The sequence below is a fragment of the Lissotriton helveticus genome, chromosome 3_1 (assembly GCF_964261635.1).
Source record: "Lissotriton helveticus chromosome 3_1, aLisHel1.1, whole genome shotgun sequence".
Lineage (NCBI taxonomy): Eukaryota > Metazoa > Chordata > Amphibia > Caudata > Salamandridae > Lissotriton > Lissotriton helveticus.
Genome location: NC_136061.1, coordinates 1,173,706,764 through 1,173,731,777, shown reverse-complemented (window position 1 = coordinate 1,173,731,777; position 25,014 = coordinate 1,173,706,764). Strand labels below are relative to the sequence as shown.

Here is a 25,014-nt window from a genome sequence, read left to right as displayed (position 1 = left end):
GAAAGGAAGTCCTGACCAGGATACCAGCCCCTCTCGACCCCGAAGTGAAGCCGGAATGCGCCACCAAACGATAACCTCTTCTATTCAATGCGTGACATGTATTGCCCACCAAATGGGTCTCCTGGAGCAGGACCACATCCGGGGAACACCTCTTCAAGTATTGCAGCACAATCCCACGTTTAACCCTGTCCCCAAGACCGTTAACATTCCAGCTCAACACCCTAAGCCCCCTACCCCCATCCCGAAAGAAGACCGACCGCCCCCCATCTCGAAACAGTCACATGACAATAAATGTAAAGCAAAGCACAGCCTCGAAACAAACAAATAGGAAAGAACCCCCCACCACCCCCAGTGAACCCATCAAACTCAAACCCCCCTCCCTGCACCCCTGCGGTAGACCGAAGAGCCACCCCAACTTGCAGTGTGCCTGTCGCCCCATTAAACTAACCTACAGAAATCGAGAAAAGTCCCCAGAGGAGGAAGATTCCCGGACCCCCCCCCCCACCCCCGGGCATTAACACAATGCTTGAAACATAGTCTCTAAGCCTCTGCAACGAATCCTGGTTCGCCGATGTAGACTCACTGCTCCTGGTCCTCCACGCCTTCCTCAGCGCCTCTTGTGTCCTCCGGGCCTTCAGGTCGCGTCGATAAAGTGTCCAACCAGTCACTAACCACCTCAGGGCGGTCAAAGAAAAGCGCGCGGTCAGCATGTTCGATTCTCAGACGTGCCGGGAAGAGCATGGCATATTTTAGTCCCAGGTCCCTGAGGCGCCGTTTCACACCCGTAAAGCCCATCCTTTGCTTCTGCACTGCCTGAGTGAAGTCCGGGTAAAAACTAATTGAAGCGTTCTCAAATTTAGTGGGCCCAGTGGTTCGGGAAGCTTGCAGGATAGCGTCTCTATCACGAAAATTGAAGAGTCTAGCAATTATGGGCCGCGGAGCGGCTCCCGTCTTTGGCATGCCACCCGGGACACGGTGGGCCCGCTCCACAGCGAAGAATTTTCTTAGGCCTTTCGGTATCAGATGCTTGAGCACAAGGTCCTCCACCAGGATATCCACAGGCATGTCGGCAAAATTCTCCGGGACACCCACAATGCGAACGTTATTGCGCCTGGCACGGCCCTCAAAATCCTCCAACCGATTGGCAAACAGGTCACAGGTAGTCCGAAGATGGCGGACCGTGGTCTGGAGTTCCGAGACATCCGTGGTCAAACTAGCGGTCTTGAGGTCGAGAGATTTGACACGCTCGTTAGTTTTCCCAAGGTCTGCTCTGATGAGGGTGACATTGATCGCCACCGTATCTATCTTAGCTGCCAGGGTTTCATATTGCTGGCCCATGGTGGATCGGACACTCGCAATAGCACCCATAACGTCTTTCAGTGTTGGCTCCTCGTCATCAGGAGTACCGTCCCCAGCTTCCTCCAGGGCACCACTCGATCCGCCCGGGGAGCCCCTCGGTCGAGTAAATCGATCAATGGTCTGAGATTGGGTGACCCCCCCCCCCTCGGGACGAACCTCTGGCGCCGCGTCTCTCAACGACTGTTCTGCCCGTCATGACGTGTAAGGAGCCCCAACTGGAATTGTAGAGTCCAGTCAAAATGATCTTCGTCGTGGCAGGCTCGGAACTGCGAGTAGATAGGGACACAGCACTAGCAAAAGGCTGGCAGCGATAGGAGAATCGGAACTCCGATCGGGAATTGGGCGTTCTCAACAAGGAGCAGAAACGAAACCGAAAGTACACCAGGGGCAGAGGGCGTGGCTTAGCAGCCGTTGTTGTTCAATTGCCACCTGGGTACCTCGGGGACTCAAGTCCCCGGCTGGCATACGATGTAGGCCTCAAAGTTCAGGGAGCAGTAAGTCCGGTATCCGACGGCCAAATCGATTTTTGAAAGGATCGCTGGCATCAGCAGGGCATCAATAAAAAGTACCCGTCATCATAATCAGGATCAGTAACAGGATAGTCGCGGGAGGCGGAAGGGGTCTCGGGAGCCCTTAGCTCACGCGTCCATCTTGGAATCGCGCGAAGCTCCTCCCATACCACTGCATTTTTAACAGAACTACACTCCCAAAAAGATAGAGACCTAATCGATTTCCTACTAACAGTGGCAGTTAAAATAATACTCACCAATAGGAAAGACACCTCTAAGGCAACCTTCAGGGGCTGGATCATTTGGGTGACGTACCTTAGAGGCACTGATACAATAGCCCTACAAATCTCGCCTTGGAGACAACCGTTCAGGGAAATGTGGGAGTCTCTGGACAAAGCCCTAGGCCCTTACGAGCTGCCGTGAATAGGCCTTTCAAAACAATCCATTAGGAGCTCAAACATACTCCCGCCGGGTCAAGAAATACACGAGAAAAATAGTAAAACTTTCTGTGTGATACCTCTCTCGCTCTACCTTGATTTCTTTCTTGCCCCCTTTCACCCTTTCCCTTCCTCCAACTGTGACAGTGGATAAGGGGAACACCCAAACATATGTAAACCAGATTGGTACCGCTGCCAACACGGCCAGTTTGGGCTACTACCCGGCGACATAAAGCGAGGCCTAATAAATGTTCTATGTTATATGTTGTTAAAAAAAATTTCAATCAATATATTCTTTAAAAAAAATGGTGAGGAATCTGCAGATAGAAGTATCCATAAGAATGAAAGAAGGAAAATGACTTGCTTTCAGTAACACTCTTGCTTGTGGATACTATATCTACCTGCAGATTCCTTACTGTTCTACCCGCCATCCCTTTGCATGCCTGTTTATAATTAAAAAAAATTATATATTTCCCCCCCTCCACCAGTCTTTTTAAAAGATGGGCGCTTCCACCATTGTGTCAGTGCTTTTGTTACGGGTGCAAGCCCTTCTGTCCTTAAGCAATCTAACACCTTTGCAGGAGAAAACGGGTACCCCAGGATGTGATTAACATAAGCTAATTTATAGCAGCAATGGTCTACTGTGTTTCGGCTCTATGGAGCCTCCGCCAGGGTCATGGTTTTCCTGCGAAAGAGTTGTATATTATGTATATATATGATTGTATGTATATGTATTCTCTACTGGCAGTCGCCAGTAGATAGTTATAGTTAGGGCCTATTATCTTAGGAAAATCGCAACATTCTATTCTCAATAACTTTGGCACCGATTGACGAATCTTCGCGAAATTTTTAAAACTCGTGGCCAGCTCCGGTCCGCTCCTATCTTGAAGGTTTTGGGGTGATTCGTCAAGCGGGGGGGCTGAGAATAAAGGGGGGGGTCCCAAAACGTGTTTTCCCTATGCAATTTCCCATAGGAAACTTTAGACACGGCTACAGCCTGAACTGCTGAACGGAATTAAACCAACTTTGGAAAAAAGGTAGCCTTTGGTTCAGAAAGATCCCTTTTTGTTAAATCGTGTAAATCCGTTCAATACTTGCTGAGAAAATCAAAATTGAAAATGTCTGTCTATGGCCGCGCAGGATCCGCGCACCCTCCCGATCACAAGCTGAATGATAATTGGCTGTCAAAACTCGAAAGCAGGAAGTGTTGGCAGCCATCTTGTGCCTTGGTAGAACCGAGGCACAAGAAATCAGTCAAACAAATGCGAAAAAAGAGGAAAGGGGGCAGGGTAGAAACTCCCTGGGCCTGCCTAGGGGGTCCCACCAATTTTTTTTTTCCTAAATCGGCAAAATGCGCGATGGATCCCCGGATATGGCCGCGAAAGAAAAACCGAGCGTGGGCTCCCGCGCTTCGTTACTATTTAGCCCCCGGGTGGGCCAAGTCCCGGGGGCAATATTTTTATTGTAATGGGGAGCCCATAGGGGCCCCCCAGCCCCGGGGACCGCCACCACCGGGGCTTTTAAAAAATATGTGCGGGGGGCTCACAGCCCCCCCAGCCCCGGTGCTTTTAAACTACATGGGTGGGGGGGGGCTTGAAGGCCCCCCCAAGCCCTGGGGACCACCACCCCCCCCGGGCTTGTGTTTAAAAAAAAAAAAAACCTGTGGGGGGGCTCGGCTTGAGCCCCCCAACACGCCCCGGGGCCACCACCTCCCTGGGGCTTTTGTAATGTTGGGAGGGGGCCGCCCCCCTCCTGGAGCCCTGTCATGGTCCTGAGGCCCGCCACCCCTCAGAGACCCTGGGACACTTCAGTTTGCATAGCCCCCGCCCTGCCATAGCAAACTCTGCTTTGGTATTTGGAAGTCTCTCTTCCAAATACCAAAGCAGATTGCTTTCCCACACAGGGAGCTGCATCTTAGCAGCTCCCCATGTGGAAAAGCTATGCCGGCTCCCGCAGGAGGCGGAGAGCCGGTGAGACCGTGAGGAGATTGGGTTCCCCCCACGGTCCCCAACGGAGAGGGCCAGCCCCGGGGGATGGGGTCTCCAGGGCCATAAGTGGCCCGGAAGGGGAGCCCCCCTCCCCAATTATAAAAAATAAATAAATTCTTACATTTAAAAAATGGCCATGCCCTGTGGGATGGGGTCCCCACGGCCCCCTTCCAAATCTAGATTTAAAGAAAAAGGGGTCAGACCCTGGGGGATAGGGTCCCCAGGGCCAAAATATTAGGAAAAGAAGGGGGGCGCACAGCCCCCCTTCTTAAAAATAGATAAATAAAAAATACATCGCGCAGGAGGCCCCGCCCCCTCCCTGCAGCACTCTGCAAACGCGCCCCCCCGGTACGTTTGCAGATGGGGAACTAATTCCCCTTGAATACTGGGTGTCCCTGGTGGCCAATTAGCCCACCAGGAACCTTCAATATGCGCCAGGGAGCTGTGTTGCAGAGAGGTGATCTGAGGCCATGCCCCTTTTTACTCCTCTCTGCCACGCAGCTCTGTGGCGCATAATGGAGGTACATGGTGGGCTAGTTGGCCCCCAGTGACCCTCAGGGACTCTCAGGATTCAAGGGGAGTTAATCCCCCAACTTAAAACGCGCCACGGGCCCGTTTGCACAGTGGTGAAGGGAGGGGGCGGGGCATGAGGTGACATATGTGCAAACACGCCCTGTGGCGCTTTTTAAGTTCAGGAATGAATTCCTCTTCAATCCCGAGGGTCCCATGTACCTCCAGTAAGCACCACAGAGCTGCGTTGCAAAGTCTTGTAAAAATGGGCGTGGCCTCTGAACACCTCTCTGCAACGCAGCTCTCTGGCGCATACTGGAGGTACCTCGTGAGCTTGTTGGCCCCCAGTGACCCTGAGGAATTAATTCCCCAACTTAAACCGCGCCACAGAGTGTGTTTGCACACATGTCAACTCAGGCCCTGCCCCCTCCCTTCACCACTGTGCAAACGCGCCCCGTGGCGCGTTTTAAGTTGGGGGATTAACTTCCCTTGAATACTGAGGATCCCTGAGGTGCAACTAGCCCACCAGATACCTCCAGTATGCGTCGGGGAGCTGTGCGGCAGAGCGGTGTTCAGAGGCCCCCCCCTTTTTTACACCTTTTTGCAACACAGCTCTGTAGCGCTTACTGGAGGTACCTAGTGGGCTAGTTGGACCCTAGGGAACCCTCAGGATTCTAGGGGACTTAATGTCCCAACTTAAAATGGTCACAGGGCACGTTTACACAGTGGTGAAGAGAGGGGATGGGGCATGAGATGACATTGTGCAAACACGCCCTGTAGCGCGTTTTAAGTTGGGGAAATAGTTCACCTTCAATCCTGAGGGCCCTTGGGGGCCAACTAGTCCACCAGGTGCTTCCAGTAAGCACCACTGCGCTGCGTTGCAGAGAGGTGTTACAGGCCGTGCCCATTTTTACACCTCTCTGCAACGCAGCTCTGTGGCGCTTACTGGAGATACCTGGTGGGCTAGTTGGACCCAAGGGACACTCAGGATTCAAGGGGACTTTATCCACCAAATGAAAACGGTCACAGGGCGTGTCTGCACACATCAGTTCAGCCCCCCCCTCCCTTCACCAGTGTGCAAACGTGGCGCGTTTTAAGAGTTTGATTTAATCCCCCTGCTCTATTATGTACTAGGTTCTTACAGAGGAGGCCATGTTAATCACAGGGGTACCCCAACGAATAGTGTTCCCTAGTGTACGTAGGTGTTTTAACTGTATTCTAAGTGTCTTTTAGCATAGCACTGGCTCTAGGACTGGTTAGTCAGTTACCACCAGTACCCATCTGAAAAAGTTGAGGGTACAGGATGATTTTGCAACAAGACCTCCTCTGTTCTTTCTGCACGTCTTCCTTCTTCCTGCACTTTTCTTCGTCTTTGAGGACTTCTGTTGCTTATTTCTGCATTTCTTTTTCTTCTTTCTGTGTGTTTTTTCTTTCTTTCTTCACATGTCCTACCTCTGCAGGCATAGTTGGAAACTAGCATTTAAAAAACCTTAGAAATTAACTGAAAAAACCATAGGTTTCAGGCACGTTTTAGTTAGAAATTAGCATTTAAGAAATCTTAGCAATTCATTGAAAAAACCATAGGTTTTAGGGGCGTTATAGTTAGTTGGACATTTCACTCGTACAAAACCATTGAAATTCCCCCGTTCTAGTTAGTTCAGATAACTATAACTCACGGGCCCGCAATGCACTGCTGATGACGTCACATATTACATCACTCATGACATGGTCAGTGACATCACTCATGACATCTCAAATGACATCACTGATGACATCATCCTTGTGATAGTGGCAGACCTCCTCTCACCCTAATATAACCTTTGATATACACACTCAAAAATGGCAACTAACATTTTCAAAACAATGGACATACCAATACCACTTACAACACACCTATTTAGTAATTCCAAGATCTACACACACACACATCCACTCATTCACCAACAGTCCTATACAGTCACTCGTACATGTACTCACTCATCATATGTACTCATACACCTATACATCCTGTTACACAATGACACTCATCCATAGAGTTACTCACACACATAGCCACACATGCAAACTTATAGAAACACATACTAATTTATACAGGAACTCTTCCAATCTCTCACTCTCACATATACTCACTTATATACACCAATACTCACATATACTAGTTTAAAACATATGTTGTTACTCATAAAGACACTATTGAGTCATTCATTCACTAACACATCCACACACACATTCATCCACCCATACAGTCCTGCACACATGCTGTCTTCAACACATACAAACAGGGAGTCACTCATTCATGCATCTATGCACTACGTAATACCCCCCCAGCGAACCATACAGACACTGACACTCCTACTGATACTCAAAAAACCAACAAATAACCTATATAGACACTCATGTAGCTACTCACCAACCCATGCAGCCACTTATACACAAAGTGAGAGACTTGTACAGATATTTATATATTTAAACATTACTCACTAACCCATGTATTCACTAAGATACACTTAATCAGTCAGTTATACAATCAATTTTTCAGAAAGAATCATCCATTTAGACACTTATATACCCATTTATTCTTCCATCGACCTTGAGATATACCTATATAAAACATATTTAATTTTCAGAAAAACACACATTCACTGGATGATGTCATCAGTGATGTCATTTGAGATGCCATCAGTGATGTCATGATTGATGTAATGTAACGTCATCAGCAGTGCATAGCAGGCCCGCGAGTTAAAGTTAGCTGAACTAACTATAACGGGGGAATTTCAATGGTTTTGTACGAGTGAAATGTCCAACTAATTATAACGTGCCTGAAACCTATGTTTTTTTCAGTGAATATACATCCTACTTCACCTCCTTGGAAGTACCGGGACAACAGCGCAGCGCAACTCAGCACGCGTTCACTCATTATGAGACCGGCAACGTCAATCCAGGTTTGCGTCAAAACGATTTATAATGCATCAACCATGAAAATACCCTACGGTTTTGGCGTGAAAACGCCTTGCTCACGTCCGTGAGCAAGGCGTTTTCACGCCGAAACGCGTAGTGTGTAGTTATAGTTAGAACCTAGTTTCCATAGGAAAAGCATTTTTTGTTTTGGCTATAATTTCGGTGTCTTTTGGCCAATCTTCATGAAATTTTCCCCTAAAAAAGTGTCAATGTAGGTTTTGTGTGTCATGGAAACTTTGAGGGCGATCTGTGTAGTGGGGACAGAGAATATGGGCAGCGAAATAAGGGTGCCTTTGCAATGCTAATTCATATAGGTCCCTTTAAGCCACACCTACAGCCTGAATCTCTGAACTGACTTACACCAAATTTGGCAGGGAGGTAGATGTTGGTTCAGGGAAGTGCCTTTTGCTTATTTGGTGTAAATCCGTTCCGTAGTTTTTAGTTTTTGAGAAATGTCAGTTTAAAATTATAGTGAGATTGTGCAGAGAAATGCACTGCTTTGAGTAGAGAAATGCACTACTTTGATAGGCTGCCAACACTTTAACCAGGAATTATTGGCAGTCATCTTGGGACTCTGCTTTAAACCGAGTCCCCCCCCAAAAAAAGTGAAAAAAAATAAAAGGGGGCAGCGTAGGAATATCCTGACACCCAAGCCATGGTCTTGGGGTCCCCCTGGGATCCCGCCTCGGCATAAAACCATTAAAAATATATATATATTTGCCTCAAATTCACATTATTTGTGAAATCGTGACAAAAAAAGGATGTGTGGGCTCCCGTGCTTGCTTTACAATAAACTCCGGATGGGCCTTGTCTTGGGGGCAAATAATGTATGTAAGAGGGAGGCACACCGGTCCTCCCTTCCAGGGCTCATTAAAGCTCCGGGGACCGGCACCTGCCCCGGTCTATTATTAATGCAGGCGGGGCTACCACCACCGTGGGGCTGATTTAAAGAATATCGGTGGGGTCTCGTGGACCCCGCTACCCAGGGACCGCCACCTTCCTGGGGCAATGCCATAATGGAAGGGGGGCTCCCCCCCCCCTCCAGCCCCCCATCACCCCCCACCAAACAGCCACTCATACACTAATTAAGGGGACCCCAGGCCCTGGAGACCACAACCTCACTGGGGATATACATGAGATAGAAGGGGCGCAGTGCTGCCCAAAACCAGGACACCCTACTTGTCCCTTTGTACCGCCATGCCATCCAACCCCTCCCCTCCCCCCCCCCTCGGGACGGCTCCCGTTATGTCACGGGGTGCCACACCTGGGACATTGCAGTTTGCTACAGCTTGGCAGTGTTATCCATGACTACTGAGGTCCTGTTATTAATTAGAGAAATTTTATTTTCAAATTGTTAGTGTTATTTAAAAAAAAAAAACACAATAAATTCCCTTTCCCTTAGGTGACAGATGGCAGAGATAAAAATAAATACTGCAATTGCTGTTTGACATCACTTTTTAATACAAATTATAATATATAAAACTGGTTTCTAAATCTGCATTCACTTTCTGATTAGGGGAACTGTCATTTGACCCTGAGTAAGTCAATATCTGCAACTTGGGTTGTATTCCGTTATTGATTTAAACTGATGTGTTTGATTTTCAACTGAATTCTGCCTTGGAAAATTATTCTTGGGATTGTTGACAATTCGTTTTTATGTCTTGGTTTTGTCCATTAATGGACCAGGGTTGTAACTCATCCTATTAGTTCCCTGGTCATCTGATATTAATTATATTCAAGTGATTTAAAGAAAGCTTAACTGTCTGATACAAAATTGTTACCATCACGCCTTTATATCTGTACCATGAGGCGCCAAGCTTTTTTCTCGCTTGGTAGAATACAATCAAGACCAGAGGCAGTTATTTCTTTATCTTTTTTTCGTTATTCTATAGTGATGTGAACCGGATGAAGTATATCCCCGAGTTGGCCTATCGTGGGCTATGGCTGCTTTGCCTCCCAATCCACGGGGAAGTGGATCACGTAAGAGCCTTTTCAATTTTCCCCCATCCCTCCCTTGATTTCTTTTGGGGTTTGGTATTCCTTTTCCAGGTCTACACTCCCTTATCCTGAATGCACTAAAACTTCGTTATACTTTGCTGATTCAAAAAAATTGGAGAATTTCTATTTTTAGCCTGGTGCTGTTTGGATAAGCCTAGTCCAGAGATATATGCAGAGGGTCCTTCTTTGCTCACACCGTACAGTGATATACATAAAGTTTCTAGTGATGAAGTTTCAACACATGCAGCCTCCATTGGGCAACTAGCAGTAACAGTAACTTTATACCTTGGTTTTATGCTCTTTCTAAAACTTTTTTTTACTAGAATACAAAAATTGCGGCAACATTGACTTAGGACTCCTCATTGTGCCTAACTACTACAGCGGTTTTTATTTCCCCCCTCGTACTACTGTTAGAGAATGGCACTTGTTGATTGTTGCGATTCCTGAGGGCAGTAGCAGGAGGCAGACTGTAAACCCTGGCCCCTTGATCCCAATCTGATCTGCTATTGTGTACTTTGGGGTGATGGTTTCTACTAACAAACTGTAATTCTGTAGCGGTGCATGATCAGAGAACAGAATGCTGTATGCCTTATTTTGTGAACTTCCTGCACATCTCTTCCAGACCTTACGCCGCCTGTTCCAGCGGATCCTCAGTGTGATTCTGATGATGCGCTGTGGGGAAGGATCTAATCCTGTGCTCCTCAACATTTGTGCTCAGGTGGAAAACTCCAGGGAACAGGCCATACGTTTTGTCAGGTGAAGTGTTTGCTACACAGAAAGAACCTGCATGTATTGTTATTTTGCTTGATCATTAAGGTCGAACAACATATAATATCCTAGTAAATGATGGACAGTCATGGGGCAGGTTCATGCAGGAGAAAAGTATTTAGCTATTATTGGTCGGCAACATAATAGATCATATTGAATACACATTCAAAGTTCTCTTTGGTACAACACAAGTACCTTGCTTCAAATGTGGTAAAGTCTCCTCATTTGAACACCTGCTTTGCAGCTGAAAGCTTCCCACTGTCACCTCTTTATCAAGGAGTGGGAGCAGATATTCTATGGACATGATGACACGTCTAATGCTTTGGAATGGTGATAGCCACCAGTTCGATGAAGAATCACTACTCTGGGTTTAGTTCTTATGAGTGCGATGGGGTGAATATAGCAATGCCTAAGAGCCTTTTCGTTTGTGTGCAACTAGACCCACTGTTCATAAAAAGTTTATTGCAGAGAGGCAAAATATTGAGTAAGTGTCCCGTCTAGAACTTAGTTGGATTTAAATGAACTATTTGGCATTGATTTTAAAATGTGTCCGGGTAGGAACCTTTCCGAAGTGGACAGCCATACCTAGCTAGAGTTTGAAAAACATTGGGAAGTTTGGCATCGGAGTTTACCCTTATCAGAGTTGTTTTTTCAACAGAAATCATGCAGTTATTGAATGGGCTCTTACAGGAAGGAAAGGCGAAAACTAGTGCCTCTGCACATGATTGATGTTTGTAGACTCAATTTGTTTTGTTTTCTGTGGTTTCTAAGTAGCACCTCTGAGAACAATTGTTTTGATCATGCAGCCTGGGGAAGTAGAGGTTCTATTTTGGAGTGAACTGAATCAGAGTCAAGAAATTCTTCTTTGGAAGGCCGTGATTAAAGAACGTTATCTATGTTTTATTTGAGGCAATGCCATAGTGGAACTCTTGTACTTTGTCTGACCTATTAGATTTTAAGTTTCGTTCTTTTTTTCAGTTTCCTGATTGATGAGTTAAAGGAAGTCTCCTATCCTGCATATCGCATTTTATTGCAACATATCTGTGCCAAGGTACTGTTGTCTTTTCATTTTACCTGTATGTTCAATAATATTTGTTTAAACCATCAAGTAATACTGCCCCTGTGATTTAAAGAACACTTATAGCACACAAGCGTATTTATGTAGCAACTTTGAATCCAATTCTCTGACCTGTCTTGTGGGAATTGGGTGAGAATATTGACTCAAGCAAAGTGGTCTGGGTCACAATACCCTAAAATATTGCTGAAATAGCTAACCAAAAAATACCATAAGGATATTTTCTGAAACATTCACTTACTTTAATTTCCTAAACTCTACACATTTACAATTTGTGATATAGGTTTTTAATTATAAAAAAGTGACAGAACTGAAGTTTGAGTAGGATGTGGAGTACATGGTGTGTTAGGTGAAATAGAGGTGAGAGGGTTAGTGAAGAGGTGTGGATGGTTAACCCAGGGGATTCTTTGGGGGTTCAGCATTGAAAAGTAATGCTGTGGTTTGTCAGTTTCAATGAAGCCTCTGAGGCACATATGGAGTTATTTCTCTATGGCTGTTAAAAGAAGACGTGGCCAGCTTAAGCTGGATTTCTTAAAGTTGACTGTTGTACTGTGTAGTAGTGGATAACAAAGAAGTACAATACAGTAAAGGTAACCTGGCTAATCTATACTTTTTCAAGCTGTAAATATTGTTCATTAAACTACTTATTTCATATTTAAAGCGTTTTGATTCTCAAGGCTCTTGTTTTGGATGTATTAATGATGGAGTTTAGTTTGATGTCATTGTAGACTATATATCTGAATTTGTCGGTTAGTGGATGTTTACAGACTCCACGTTAAATCTTAGATCCCTAGTATGTAATGAAAAAGCATTTTTAGCAGCTAGAAAGATCTCCGATTAAAAATGCACCAATTTTCACACGGAACTAGAGATAAGTAATGGAATCGTATCTTAAAATAATACGGTCGGTTTAAGAAGAAACCGCTCTTTTTCATGTTTCATTGACTTCTCATTCCTGCCTCTGGAATACGTCTCTAACTGTTCAAAACTGTGATATTGTGATGCATGTCTCCCCATATGTGACATAACAGCCTGTTTTATTCTTTAAAATTAGGACAGTACTTAAGCAAACGACGGTAATGACACTTACAAACAATACATAGTGGAAAACCCCTATGCAGGTGTCTGCCCTTCATCTCATTGATCTGCTAGATGGGTGCCATGCCGTTACTGGCTCACAAGAAGGAACCATACTCTTCTTTCTCTTTGATCTGAAGAAGGCCTTTGAGGATTAAACTGACATTTAATTTAACTGCTGAAATAATAGGCACAGAACTGGTTTGAATTTAAAGGAATTCCCTTTGTCAAAAAAAGTTATATTGCTATTTAGCTTAGAAATGCTCAATATCAATAAGGAATGCGCTTTTACCTCCCTGAAAGTGTCTTTTTGGACTTGCATTTCAAACGTATTGAGTGATATATGCGTCCAACTCAAAATGTTAGATGGAGTTTTTTTATGATGTAGGCAATAAATATACAGACCGCTTGTGAAGCACAATGGGCATTTGCTTGTCAATTATCAGCTTAACAGGTTTGGTTTGTTGTAGTACTGAGAGTGCAGTTTCAGCATAGTCAGTTACAACACTTTTTTAAATAACTGACAGTGTGGCTCACTGGTTAGAGGCGGCAGACCCGAGAGCAGAGGACGGCCCGGGACCAGGGTTCGATTCCCGGCGCGGCAGGTTTCTGGACCAGGGTCAGCGGACTCGATAATTCTCTCGCCTCGGTGCCCACTCTGATCAGCGATCACACTCGGCAACTCTGGGCATTAGCTTGCCTCATCTTCACTAACGGCCCCACCAGACCGCCGGGGATGCCTGGTCTCACCCTGGAGATACCCATTAAGGGACCATCTCTCAGGGAAGCCAGGAAGGGTTTCGCAGCGGTCGAAGCGCCTTGGGACCCTACGGGTAAGTAGTGCGCTATATAAATGCCTATACATTTGTTGTTTCTGTCTTATGCATTTACAGGCCTTGGGCTAAATTTCCATGTCCGAAGTAGCTATTCAGCCAATATAATGCTTCAAGATTTGAAGTGTAATGAGGCTATGCCTGCTATCCCATGTGGTTGAAGGGAGATCATTTGTTGCAAACAGGTGTTTGACCTGTTAGGGGAGAGGAGTTGGCCTAACGGCTAGGGTGGTCGACTTCGAATCTGGGGAACTGAGTTCGAGTCTCGGCAATGACGCTGAACATCCTGCGATTCTGGGCAAATCACTTAATCTTCCCAAAAATTAATATGGCCTCATGTATTGCAACTGGTGCTATGTAAGGCGCTCTGATACCCGATTCGGGTCAAGTTCGCGCTATATAACACTGTTTAAAAAATAAAAAAAATGTAAACACCAATGCTTAAGTCAGTTGCAGGAAGGGTAAGGCACAGTTAAGTGTCAGGAAATTGTGGTGATTGTGTTCTCCCCCCCCCCCCCTTCCTGTTGTAAAATATCTTGTCTTAATGCTGGAATGGGACTTTACAACTGTTAGCGTTTTCAAAGCTGTGGCTACATTACTGATATTCTTTCTTTTCCAGTTTCCAGATAAAGCAGAGCATCGATCATATGCTGCTGAAGCCTTGGTTAAGCTGCTCTGCAAGTTCGCCAATGCAGAGTACGCCACATTTATTCAGTGGCTGTTCAGGTATTCTCGAAACAGCAAGGCAAGTTCCCCTCACTGTGTTTTCCCACCTCTTATTTATTGCCAGTCTGCTTACAGTTCATCTTCATACATAAGTGTCTCTGACAATAATCATCTTCTTGCCCTTTGCTGCTCCTCCACAGATGTCATATAGAGTGTTTGCTCTGGAAGTGGCAGTGGCGCTATTGGAGCTTCCAGAGAGACAAGTGGATAACACTGTTCCTTTGGAGGAGCAGAGGTTTCTGCAGCACAAGTTTCTTGTGCAGGTGATGGTATTTGGTCGCTGCTCCGACAAGGCCCCAACAGTGCGCAGCAAAGCACTCTCCTGCCTGGCCCAGTGCCTTGAGACGAAAGTGGCCACAGCGGTAGAGGGTGTGCAAGAGCTACTACATGGAAGTAAGTACAGTATTGCTGGTCAATGCTATTTTGCAAGTGAAAAATTGTCACTCGCTGTACAGGAATCCAATCTAACATGGCTTTAGTCAAGTGATCCCTACCTTTCATATCATAAGAATTACTTAAGGTAAATAAAATCATCCTGTGCCTCTAACAGAAATGAACAGTGTTACAATAGTAACCACTGCGGACAAGTTTTCATTAGTGGCAACTGCTGCAAAATTGCTACCAGCGACCACTTCAGTGCATTAGGCACGGTTATCAGCAAATATTTTTATTCATTTAAATTTTGAATGTTTCTCCTTGTCACAGTAGTGCTATATGCAGTGTCCCCTGGCACTTAAGAAAGAACATTAGCAATAAGACTCCCATTCGCAGGCTGAATTACCCTTAGAGAAAACCAACAAAAAACACACACTCACTCTTATTTCTTGCAAACATCAGCTTCACAATGCTGAAAATATACAAGTTTGACTTCTAAATACAACATTTTTAATTTTGGAACCGTATCTAATTCAACCAAACAATAGCTTTTCATTTATTTGGTTGACTACGCACAGGAGCTACCCAGAGTGCTTACAAGCTACTCATTGGAAGAACCCTGCTTTAGTCATTGTATCTCCTTAACTTTCTATTTTGGGCTGAATAGGATGGTTCAGGTATTCTGTTTTTTTAACCAATTGACTCTTTGCGTGAAAGAAAATGTTCGTTTCAGGTCATTAACTTAAAACCCAATTAAAAGCATCTTTTGGTGTTGGTCTGCCTGCATATGTTTATTTTTAAGCCTTCATACTGTTAAAGAAGCCAATAAAATGGATGATAGCAAACCTAGATTTTGCCCATTTTGATTGCGTTATTTTTTCTTTTTTAGCTGTAGTCCTTAAATCTCCTTATTTTGCTCAGGTAACCTGAATTTTTCCTCTTTTTAAAAAATGTGTTTTTTAAGGCATTGGTGTGAGACATTGGGTTTTTGAATGACTGGGATGCAAGCCCATCTCAAGCAACGGATGCAGTCCTTGTTAGGGTGAACCACCAAAAGTCACTTAATTAACCTGTGCTTAACCCTCTGACAGCTTGGTACAAACGTAGTCAGGCTTAATTTAGAGGAATTATGTATAGTATTTATGCAGCACTTAAACAGTTATAAAGTTAAAACCGAACACAAGAAAAATCCCACACCAATTCAGAAAAAGAGTACATTTTAATGACTAGTGTGACCCCAGAAGGACAAAAAACCAATCGATAGAACCAAATTTATGAATTTTTAAAGTTTAAAATGAAAAATAGCACCTAAAAGATCAAAGCGCCAACCATGGACATCTAATCTCATGAGACCGGGACAGGGTCAAAGGTAAGGGCCGACCACGATGGAGCACGGTTCGGATACATGAATTGGCCTCCGCTTACCTTTGGACTTAGAAGAAATTTAGAAGAAAAATATCTGAGAACATAAAGTTCATTGGGGCACTGCAGCCGGAAGGGCCATAGGAGGAGTTGTCGGTGGGCCGCAGGATATTGTTGCGGTGAAGAATTCTACTTTCAGACATAGTCTCTTTTTTGGAAGTTGAAGATGTCAAGTGAGACGAAGCTGCAGGCCGAAGCCGGCGAGGGCTCCATGAGGCCAGATAACCGTTCAGCGGGGAGCCGCTGAACAGGGTATTCTGCTGCGGAGAAGAATGTAGTGGGAGCTTCAGCAAAGTCAGATTGACCTGCTGGTCAACTTGAGCCGATCAGCGAGCAGGTAGGTCCCGGTCTCCTCTCAGTTCTCATAGCACGTTTTGGCAGATAATTTTCTAAGTCCCAAGTTTTGGATTTGGGCTAGCAGGGCAGCCCTCTGAGGGCACAAGGCAGACTTTTGGAAGCAGGGCATTCCTCTTAAGTACAATGCAACACATTTCCTAGGCAGGGCATTCCTCTTAAGTACACAGCAGGCCACAGGCAGCAGGGCAGTCCTCAATCATTCCGCAGATCCAGTAATGAACGGAAGAGTGGGTCTGAAGGTCCCAATTTTATACCTGGTATCATCTTTGAAGTGGAAGAAACATCTGCAGTTACCACACAGAAGTGTCTGGAATTTCCTACCTCCCTGTCCCGTATGTCTGGGGGCACAATAGACTAGTGCAGGCTTCTGCAATGAGTAGCTCGTAAGCTACTGGTAGCTCTCCAGCTACTTATAAGTAGCTGTCCTTTGTGCAGTCCAGACTACTAAATTAGAAGCTTTGCTTGATTTAATTAATATATGTACACCAAAAGTGAAAACCATGTGTCTGATGGGGACATCTAGCTGCAGATTCCTCTCCTTTGAATTTGCCAGGCATCAGCCTGGATCTTTAAGATTTTTCTTCGAGCAGTACCCCTGCAGGCTGGTAGTTGTAGGCATAAGTCAGCTCTGCGTGATGTCAGCGTTGTCCGTGCCGGAAGTGACCATGTCCCCTATATAGGCGCCACCTTAGCGCACTGACTTCAGTTCTTTTCTTACCACACCAGTCAAGCGCTGATCTGTGAAGAGAGCAACCCTCTGTCACTTTTTGACAGGCTTTTTTAACGTTTTGCCACCCCCTCTCCTTTTTGGTGTGTAGACATTTTCCTTCATGCCTAGGAAGACTTCTGGATTCAAACTGTGCGGCGCCAGTCACCGTGCCATGTCTTTAACCGATCCACACCTAGTTTGCCTCTGGAGCATGACCACAACTCGAAGACATGCACCAAATGCTGGGCTATGGCTCCAAAGACTTTGAGGCAGCGGTCTCTAAAGGTACTTGTGGCCCGGCACTCGACATCATGTTGCCTGACTCCTAGGAGGTCTTGTTAACGGTCCAGGTGGAGAAGGTGTTCCGGGCACCCCTCTGGGAGTCCCAACTCCTCGTCCTCCCGCTCAGTCATTGCGTGGGTCATGTAAGAAGCATAAGAAACACAAGAAGTCGAAGCATGCGTCAAATTCTTCTCGTTCATCAGCTGATGCAAGGAAGAGCCCCTTCGTTCTAGGCCTCGTTCTTCAGAATTTGCACCTGGGTCAGCTCTGCGCTTCTTTGCATTTCTGGGAGCCAGAGCAATCCCTGCCCATCTTAAAGAATTTTATGACACCATGTGCCTCATATTCGGGCGGCCTCACCCTACTGGTGCGCCTTTGGGCCCCGTAGGCTTGGACGGAGCTCCATTGTGTTCCACACTGGCGGCTCCAATGTTCCGCCAAGGATCCGGTCCAACGCCAGTTGTGCCATTGCGATCTCTCCCCAACGCCGGCCACAATGCTGATGTTCCGACGTCGCTGATGCCAGCCCCATTCTGATTCCTGACAACCCAGAGCCAGTACCGCTTCGACCAACGCCGATACTGGCGACTACAGAACCTCCAGGTCTTAGGTCATTTCCTGAGCCTTATTCCGAAGGGCTAGGAGTGGAAGAAGTTTGGGAGGGCGTCACTGGACCCTTTAGAAGACTAGCCTTATCATGAAATGGACTGGTGTGATGAGTTGTGAGGCCAGTGGACTGGACACCTCTCCAGATTCTGGTATGCTTTCTCCCCCTACCATGGCTACGGAGGAGCAAGTATCATTTGCTATGGTCATGTGAAGGGTGGCTGAGGTCCTGGATCTTCAGCCCCCTTCGGTGACGGTCAAGACTAATATCTCTTCTATTGGTCTTGCAACCCGGTGTTTCCTCTTCAGAACCCTTGCTACTCTTCAATGAGGCCTTTACAGATGACCTATTAAGTACCTGGTCCAAACCCTGCACAGGGACTCCTCTGAATAGGATAATCGCCCTGATCCAGGTGCCTGAAATCTTACTCGCCAACCACCCTACCCCCAGAGAGCTTGGTGGTTCAAGCCTTTACCACCCATGGTGCGTTCCTCTCCCGCTTCCCTGGACAGAGAATCAAAGTTGCTGGATAATTGGGGTAAGAACATATTTTCTTACACCAGCCTTGCATTGCGTTCTTGTGAACACTGTACACTTATTGGGCAGTTATTACCACTCCCTGTGGGAAATGGTTGCGCAATTGTCACAGGTCCCGGAGGAGGCACGGGCTGTCCTCTCCCAAGCGATGTCAGACGGAAGAGATGCAGCACAGTTTGCCATCTTTTGTCGTCTTGACACAGCCGACTCGCTGGGCAGAGCAATTTCATCGATGGTGGCTGCTCAACACCATGCCTAATTGAGAACTCCTTGCTTTTCAAAGTATGTTCAGGCTTCTCTCATGGTCGTGCCCTTTGATGGTGCTCGTCTCTTTGGAGACAAGACCGATATGGCGCTGTAGCTCTTTAAGGACTCAGGGGCTAGGCTAAGTCCTTGGATATCTTTGTGGCCACATGTCCCCAGTTTGCCTTTTACCATGGAAGGGGCTTTCAGCCATGTCCGCCATACCCCAGCCACAAGACCGTTGAAGTTCCACAACCTCCGCGGATCATTTGATTTTACTCTGGAAGAAAATCATGGCTCTCTTGGTCAAAGGAACCATAGAGACGGTTCCGGAGCAAGAAGTAGGCTGTGATTGCTGTTCCCGCTCCTTTCTGGTGCCCGAAAATGCACAACAGCCTTTGTCCTATCCTAGACCTATGAACCCTCAACTACTTCCTCAAAAAGGAAAAATTGAAGATGCTAACTCTAGCTCAGGTCCTATGTGCCCTGGACCCAGGAGACGGATGGTTGCGTTGGACTTGAAGGATGCCCATTTTCACATTCCCGTCCTGCCTGCCTGTTGGCGCTACCTGCTGTTTACGGTGGGTTATGAGCATTTTCAGTGCACTCTTCTCCCCCTTTGGCCTTACCAGCGCCGCTCGGATGGTCACCAAGGTGATGGAGGTGATTGCAGCTCAACTGTGAAGATCAGGGATGCCAGTCTTCCACTCTCTCAACAACTGGCTATTAAATGTGGGGTCGCACCTCCAGACTATGGCGAACCTCCTGTGTTCGCTTGGGTTCAATCTCAACTCCACAAAGTCACACCTGACTCCCTCTCAGATGCTCCTTTTAATTGGAGCTGTTCTGGACACAGTGCAGTTTCAAGCCTATCCTCCTGAATGGCGAGTCCAGGATATTCAGTCTATGATACAAATGTTTCACCTTCTAACCTGGATTTCTGTGAGAATGACTGAGGCTGCTGGTACTCATGGCCTCCTGCATGTGACACATGCCAGATGGCATATGTGAGCTCTGCAGTGGGACATTAAGTTCTAGTGGGCGCAAAGTCAGGGGAATCTCTCTGACCTGGTCAAGAGCTTGAAGGTAACTGTGCGAGACCTGCAGTTGGGGTAATGAACCACAGTGGGGTCAGAGGCGGACCCATCTCCCTTTTTCAACCAGATCTCACAGTAGAGACAGACATGTCACTTCTCGGATGGTATGGCCATCTGGCAGATGTGGAGATCAGAAGACTCGGGTCTTCTGGACTCCACATCAACGTGCTGGAGCTCCGATCAATCCGATTGGCATTGAAAACCTTTCTACCCTCCATCAAAGTAAGGGTAGTACAAGTGTTCAGACAACACCACCTGCATGTGGTACTGCGAAAAACAGGGCTGAGTGGGGTTGTGAACTTTGTCAGAGGCCCTGCATCTCTGGACATGGCTGTAACAGTAGAGCATATCCCTGTCGGTTCAACACCTGGCATGTTCCCTGAACGCCAGGGCTGACTAACGCCGCAATCGATGCCTAGTGGATCACGAATGACGTCTCCACCCTGAGGTGGTGCAAGATCTCTTTCAACAGTGGAGAGATCCTTGGTTAGATCAGTTAGCCTCTGCAGACATTGCTTAATGTCAGCAGTTTTACTTGCTGGAGTTTTCAAGGCAGCTCTCACTCGGAGCCACTTTTAATCTCGAGTCAAGCTCAGGCCTCCTGTACGCCTTTCCGCCCATACTACTTCAGGCTAGAGTTCTCAAGAAGATCAGGAACGATCGGGCCCCAAGACATTTTTGTGGCTCCGGACTGGGCGCAGAGAGTGTGGTATCTTGAGCTTCTTAGCATGAGCATGGGTCCTCTGATCAGGCTGTCCCTTCTGGAGTACCTTCTGTCGCCGCTGGAGGGTAGGGACCACCACCCAAACCTGTCAACTGTACGCCTTTTTCTGTGGAGATTGATCAGTGGCAGTTGATAGCATTCAATCTTCCTCCTGAAGTCTGTAATGTCATTTTGACAGGTCTATATACGCCTACCGATGGAAAACATTTGTGCTATATTGTGCAGGAAAGTGTATTGAACCCCTCTTTCTGCTTCCCTTTCTAATATTTTGTGTTTTATTTTAACCCTTTCACTGCAAGGCTCTGGGCTTTTTAAAAGAGTACTTTTCAGCTTTTCTGCGGCTGCCAGACCAACACTCATTATTTAAATCCCCCACTGTAAATGGATTCCCCTTGCATTATACTTCAGTGGGACCTTAATTTGGTTCTCACCTTCCTGATGTGCTCCATTTGAACCTCTGCACAATTGCCCCTTCCGGCCATCAAAACAGCCTTTTTAGTGGCAATCACATCTGCAAGGAGGGTGAGTGAATTGCAGTCTTTGCCATCCAAGCCTCCTTACCTGACAATATTCTGTGATAACTCAGTGCTTTACACTAGGTTCTCTTTCCTTCCTAAAGTGGTAACACCTTTCCACATGGGGCAATCTGTCATCTTGCCCACTTTCTATGCGCTCCCGCATCCCTGTAAGGAAGAGGAGCGAATCCACCGTCTGAATCTAGAAAGAGCATTGTCCCTCTTCATTGATAGCACTAAAGAGTTCTGGGTGGATGACAAACTCTTTGTAGGGTACATTGGATCAAGGAAAGGTCATGCAGTGCAGAGGAGGACTCCCTCGCAATGGATCGTCGTCTACATCTAAACTTGCTACGCTCTGGCCAAAAAGCAGCCTCTTGAAGGCTTAAGGCCTCATTCCACCAGAGCTAAAGCTACTACCACAGCATTGCAACGTGGAGTTCCAGTCCTCAACGTTTTTCAGGCAGCAACGTGGGCATCCCTGCACATGTTTACCAAACACTACTTCCTAGACAGTCAAGTCCGAAGGAACGACCTTTTTGGCCCCTATGTCCTGCCGGACTTCCTGGTCTACACTTGTCTGCAGTCCCTCTGCGGGGATGGTATTGCTTGGGCATCTATTCAAAGGTAAGGAATCTGCGGCTAGATGTCGCTCTCTGATGAACAAGATACTCACCTTTGGTAACTCCTTCTCTAGTAGAGACGTGATCTGACCGCTGATTCCTTACCCACCCACCCACCCATCCTCTCAACCCTGCAGACAAGTTTGTAAGGTCAGGGCTGTTCTCTTTCAGAGCCATAGTTGTTCAAACACACCAATGTCAGTGCACTTCATGGCTCTGCACTTCTGGCATGTAAAGTATTGAAAATTAACTGACATCAGCGCACTGAGGTTGCGCCTATATAGGAGACGTGGACGTCCCTTCTGGTGCAGACGACATCACGCGTAGTCGACCTAGGCCACATACCGGCTCGCAAGGGTATTGCTTGAAGAAAAATCTTCCTGATTGCAGGAAAGTAGGATCTGCTTTCATGGTTACACCCGTTTTTTGCTTGGTAGCAGTGTTTTTGACCTAGTCTGACTGTAATCCTGCTAATCCGGACCCCAGTCACTGTGCTTTCTCCCTAAATTGACCAGGATAAGTATCATTGTACATCCACAATTTGCTACTACTGTACCCATTTAAGTCCTTAGTATATGGTACTAAGGTATATAAAGAGTAAAACACAAACAGTAGCTTCTCCTATAGATTTGAAAAGAGGAACATTCCTTAAATATTTAAAGCCATAAGTCCGAACAATTGTGTTTATATTTTATTTTCAAAATACATGTTAATGAGATTTTACGTTGATTCAATTTCACAAATATATTCAGATATTATCTGAGCTCCCTACATACTCCAAATCAGAACCAACAATACACACAGCCATATCCTCACAATTCAAATCAATCATACCCACTCATACTAAAAGACCATACATTTAAATAATTAAGTAGATGTTTCAATATATAGTATCACTTGACCAATGTTCTGTTGATATCAATGAACATAGATATACATATCAATCCATTTTATGTCTTTATTTTGTGTAAAAAACGATACATAGTTTGTTGTGCAACTCTGTTCTATTACTGTTATTTTTTACTCTTAATATAATTTTCAAGGTCAGTTGACACGTATTGTGTTGATATCTCTGGGTTAGGTAAGAAATCTACAGCTATATAGTCACTACCAGGTAATGCTGTACCAAAGATAAGTAACTTGTTCATTAGGGAGTGTTGTGTGATAAATGGAAGTATTTTTATATAAATGCAGTGTGGCTCTTTTTCATTTAACGTACACTACAGATTAAACTGGTAAAACAAACTGCTTTACACTACTTCAAGATACGCCTGAAGGTTGCTTTCCGCAGCTACCACTTTGAGAGCATTCTATGTTTATGAAAGACCACTAAAATCACCATAAAGGGTGCTTTGCTTAGTGCAAGGTGCATCACTTAAATAACTGCATCATATACTAAGCCAGCCTCTTACAACCACCCTAAGGCTTTCAGGTCTAACAATTGGTTACTCTTCCAAGTAGGTAACCAGGCTGATGGTAATGGGAATGTGTATTTTAGTTGTCTTTTCCAATACTTTTTACGGAGACCTATCATTTTCTTTCTAATGTGGATCTTATGTTGGCGGGTAATGTGTCTGCATAGTGTTGTACAAGATTGGGCGAATGAACCTCTTCCTCTCCTCAATATAAACTTTACAAAAAAATAAAAAGTGAAGGTCACATTTGATTGAAGAGGAGTCACATGGGCAGGCAGACAGGGTGTACATAGAGTAAGTTTTAGCAGGATAACCCATCATTAATGGAGTATAGTTAAATCGGAACCTCACTAACCGAAATCTATGTTGGATGTTTGGCGCAAAGGATAAATAATAAAAGTGGGTTTGTTTATTGGTGGCTCTAGATGGTATTGTTTGACCCTAGATTTAGAGCAACTGGCTTTCCATCTCATTTCCCTCAGTTTTTCTGTCAGTTTTTTCAGTTCCGACCTAGAGATGGTAGTGCATGTAGTTGAGGCATCAAATAAGATAGGCAAGCCAATAGTATATAGACAATTTTTGACAAACTGCAGCCACTTTATTTTACGTGACCCGTCAAGTTTTAAGCAGTCATGTAGAATTTCATGCATTAGCTTCATTGTTTCTCTTCTCCATACTGAGTGCAAAGGACTCAGGCCCTAGGAACCTGATTGGCCGGGACCCAGGGCACCTTCAGTCAAATTCATCAGAAATCCTGCAACAAAATTGTGTGTGTGTCCGGGGGGGGTTACCAGAAACCCACTTTCCTACACTTTCTATGTCCTTCTTTTCTTTTTTTGAATGATCAACTTGAACTCTAACCAGTCAGGCGATCGCACCCTGTAGCTATATCCAAGAGAGGCTGAGTCCCACACATTTTCTACCACACTTAGTGCAAAGGGAGTCTACCTGAGCTCTACTAATTTTTTAAGCCTTTACTTCTTTTTAAATCCTATAAGATTATATTTCTTATTTCATTTCTCTGATCCTGACACTAAATTTTCAGAGCAGCAGAAAAAAGGAGAGATTACACCCCTGAAGCCATTCAGAGTGTATCTACTATCTGTAAAGGACTACAACATATGTCTAACCTGTTCCTTATGTCTAAAACTGCCAGTTCTGATGAGGATTACTGTGAGGATTCCTTCACCTCCTTTCTTGAACCAGATTAAGACACTTCTGCGACGTGCCGACACTTTTTGTGGCTTTCATACTTAAGGACCCCCCCTTTGTTCTTGGAACATTCCATTATATTGAAGTCTGATTATTCAGGACATATGCTATTACCAGATCTTACATAGGTGTGGAACAATTACCTTTAAGGCTAAAGGAGAAACTGAATAAGCCCTGAAGAAGTCCGATCACGGACGAAACGCGTTGGCTATTGAACTGTAATGATTGATGAATAAAGGAACTCTTTTTTGGAAGAAATTGATTCCGCAAGATTCTTGGGAGAACAAATCTGATGTTTATATGCATTTCATGATTGACAAATGATATTGATGCTTGAATACTACAAATGATATTTGAAGGGTGCGGGATCTATTTTTTGCACAGTATATTGGAGAGACAGATTCTGTCCTTCCTTCATTGGGATTCAGGGGATTGTGTCCCAGATCACCAGCACCTTCTTTCTTATAGATACAATTGGAACTTTTTGTTTTTAGTGCGGGCAGAGTAGTCTCAATCCCCTTTTCTCTCTTTTTGTATACCTCCAAGGAGGGGTCAAAGGGAGAGGTTGCGCTAAGGGTCTCCAGAGGCATTCTGAAAAGCCATAAAATAGACTCCCCAGGAGACTTCAAAAGGCACTTCTCAGAGAAAGGAAAAAACC

The 25,014-nt window shown here is 45.5% G+C and overlaps 1 protein-coding gene across 2 annotated transcripts in view; it reads left to right on the top strand.

Annotated features, from left to right (window-relative positions):
- Window positions 1-25,014, top strand: part of NCAPD3 (non-SMC condensin II complex subunit D3) — a 764,397-nt gene that overhangs the window by 139,572 nt on the left and 599,811 nt on the right. For both annotated transcript variants that reach the window (XM_078681814.1, XM_078681815.1), the window contains exons 7-11: window positions 9,654-9,741; window positions 10,382-10,515; window positions 11,506-11,578; window positions 14,132-14,257; window positions 14,379-14,631. In XM_078681814.1, the coding sequence (XP_078537940.1) occupies window positions 9,654-9,741; window positions 10,382-10,515; window positions 11,506-11,578; window positions 14,132-14,257; window positions 14,379-14,631 (674 nt within the window). The remainder of the gene's footprint in view (window positions 1-9,653; window positions 9,742-10,381; window positions 10,516-11,505; window positions 11,579-14,131; window positions 14,258-14,378; window positions 14,632-25,014) is intronic.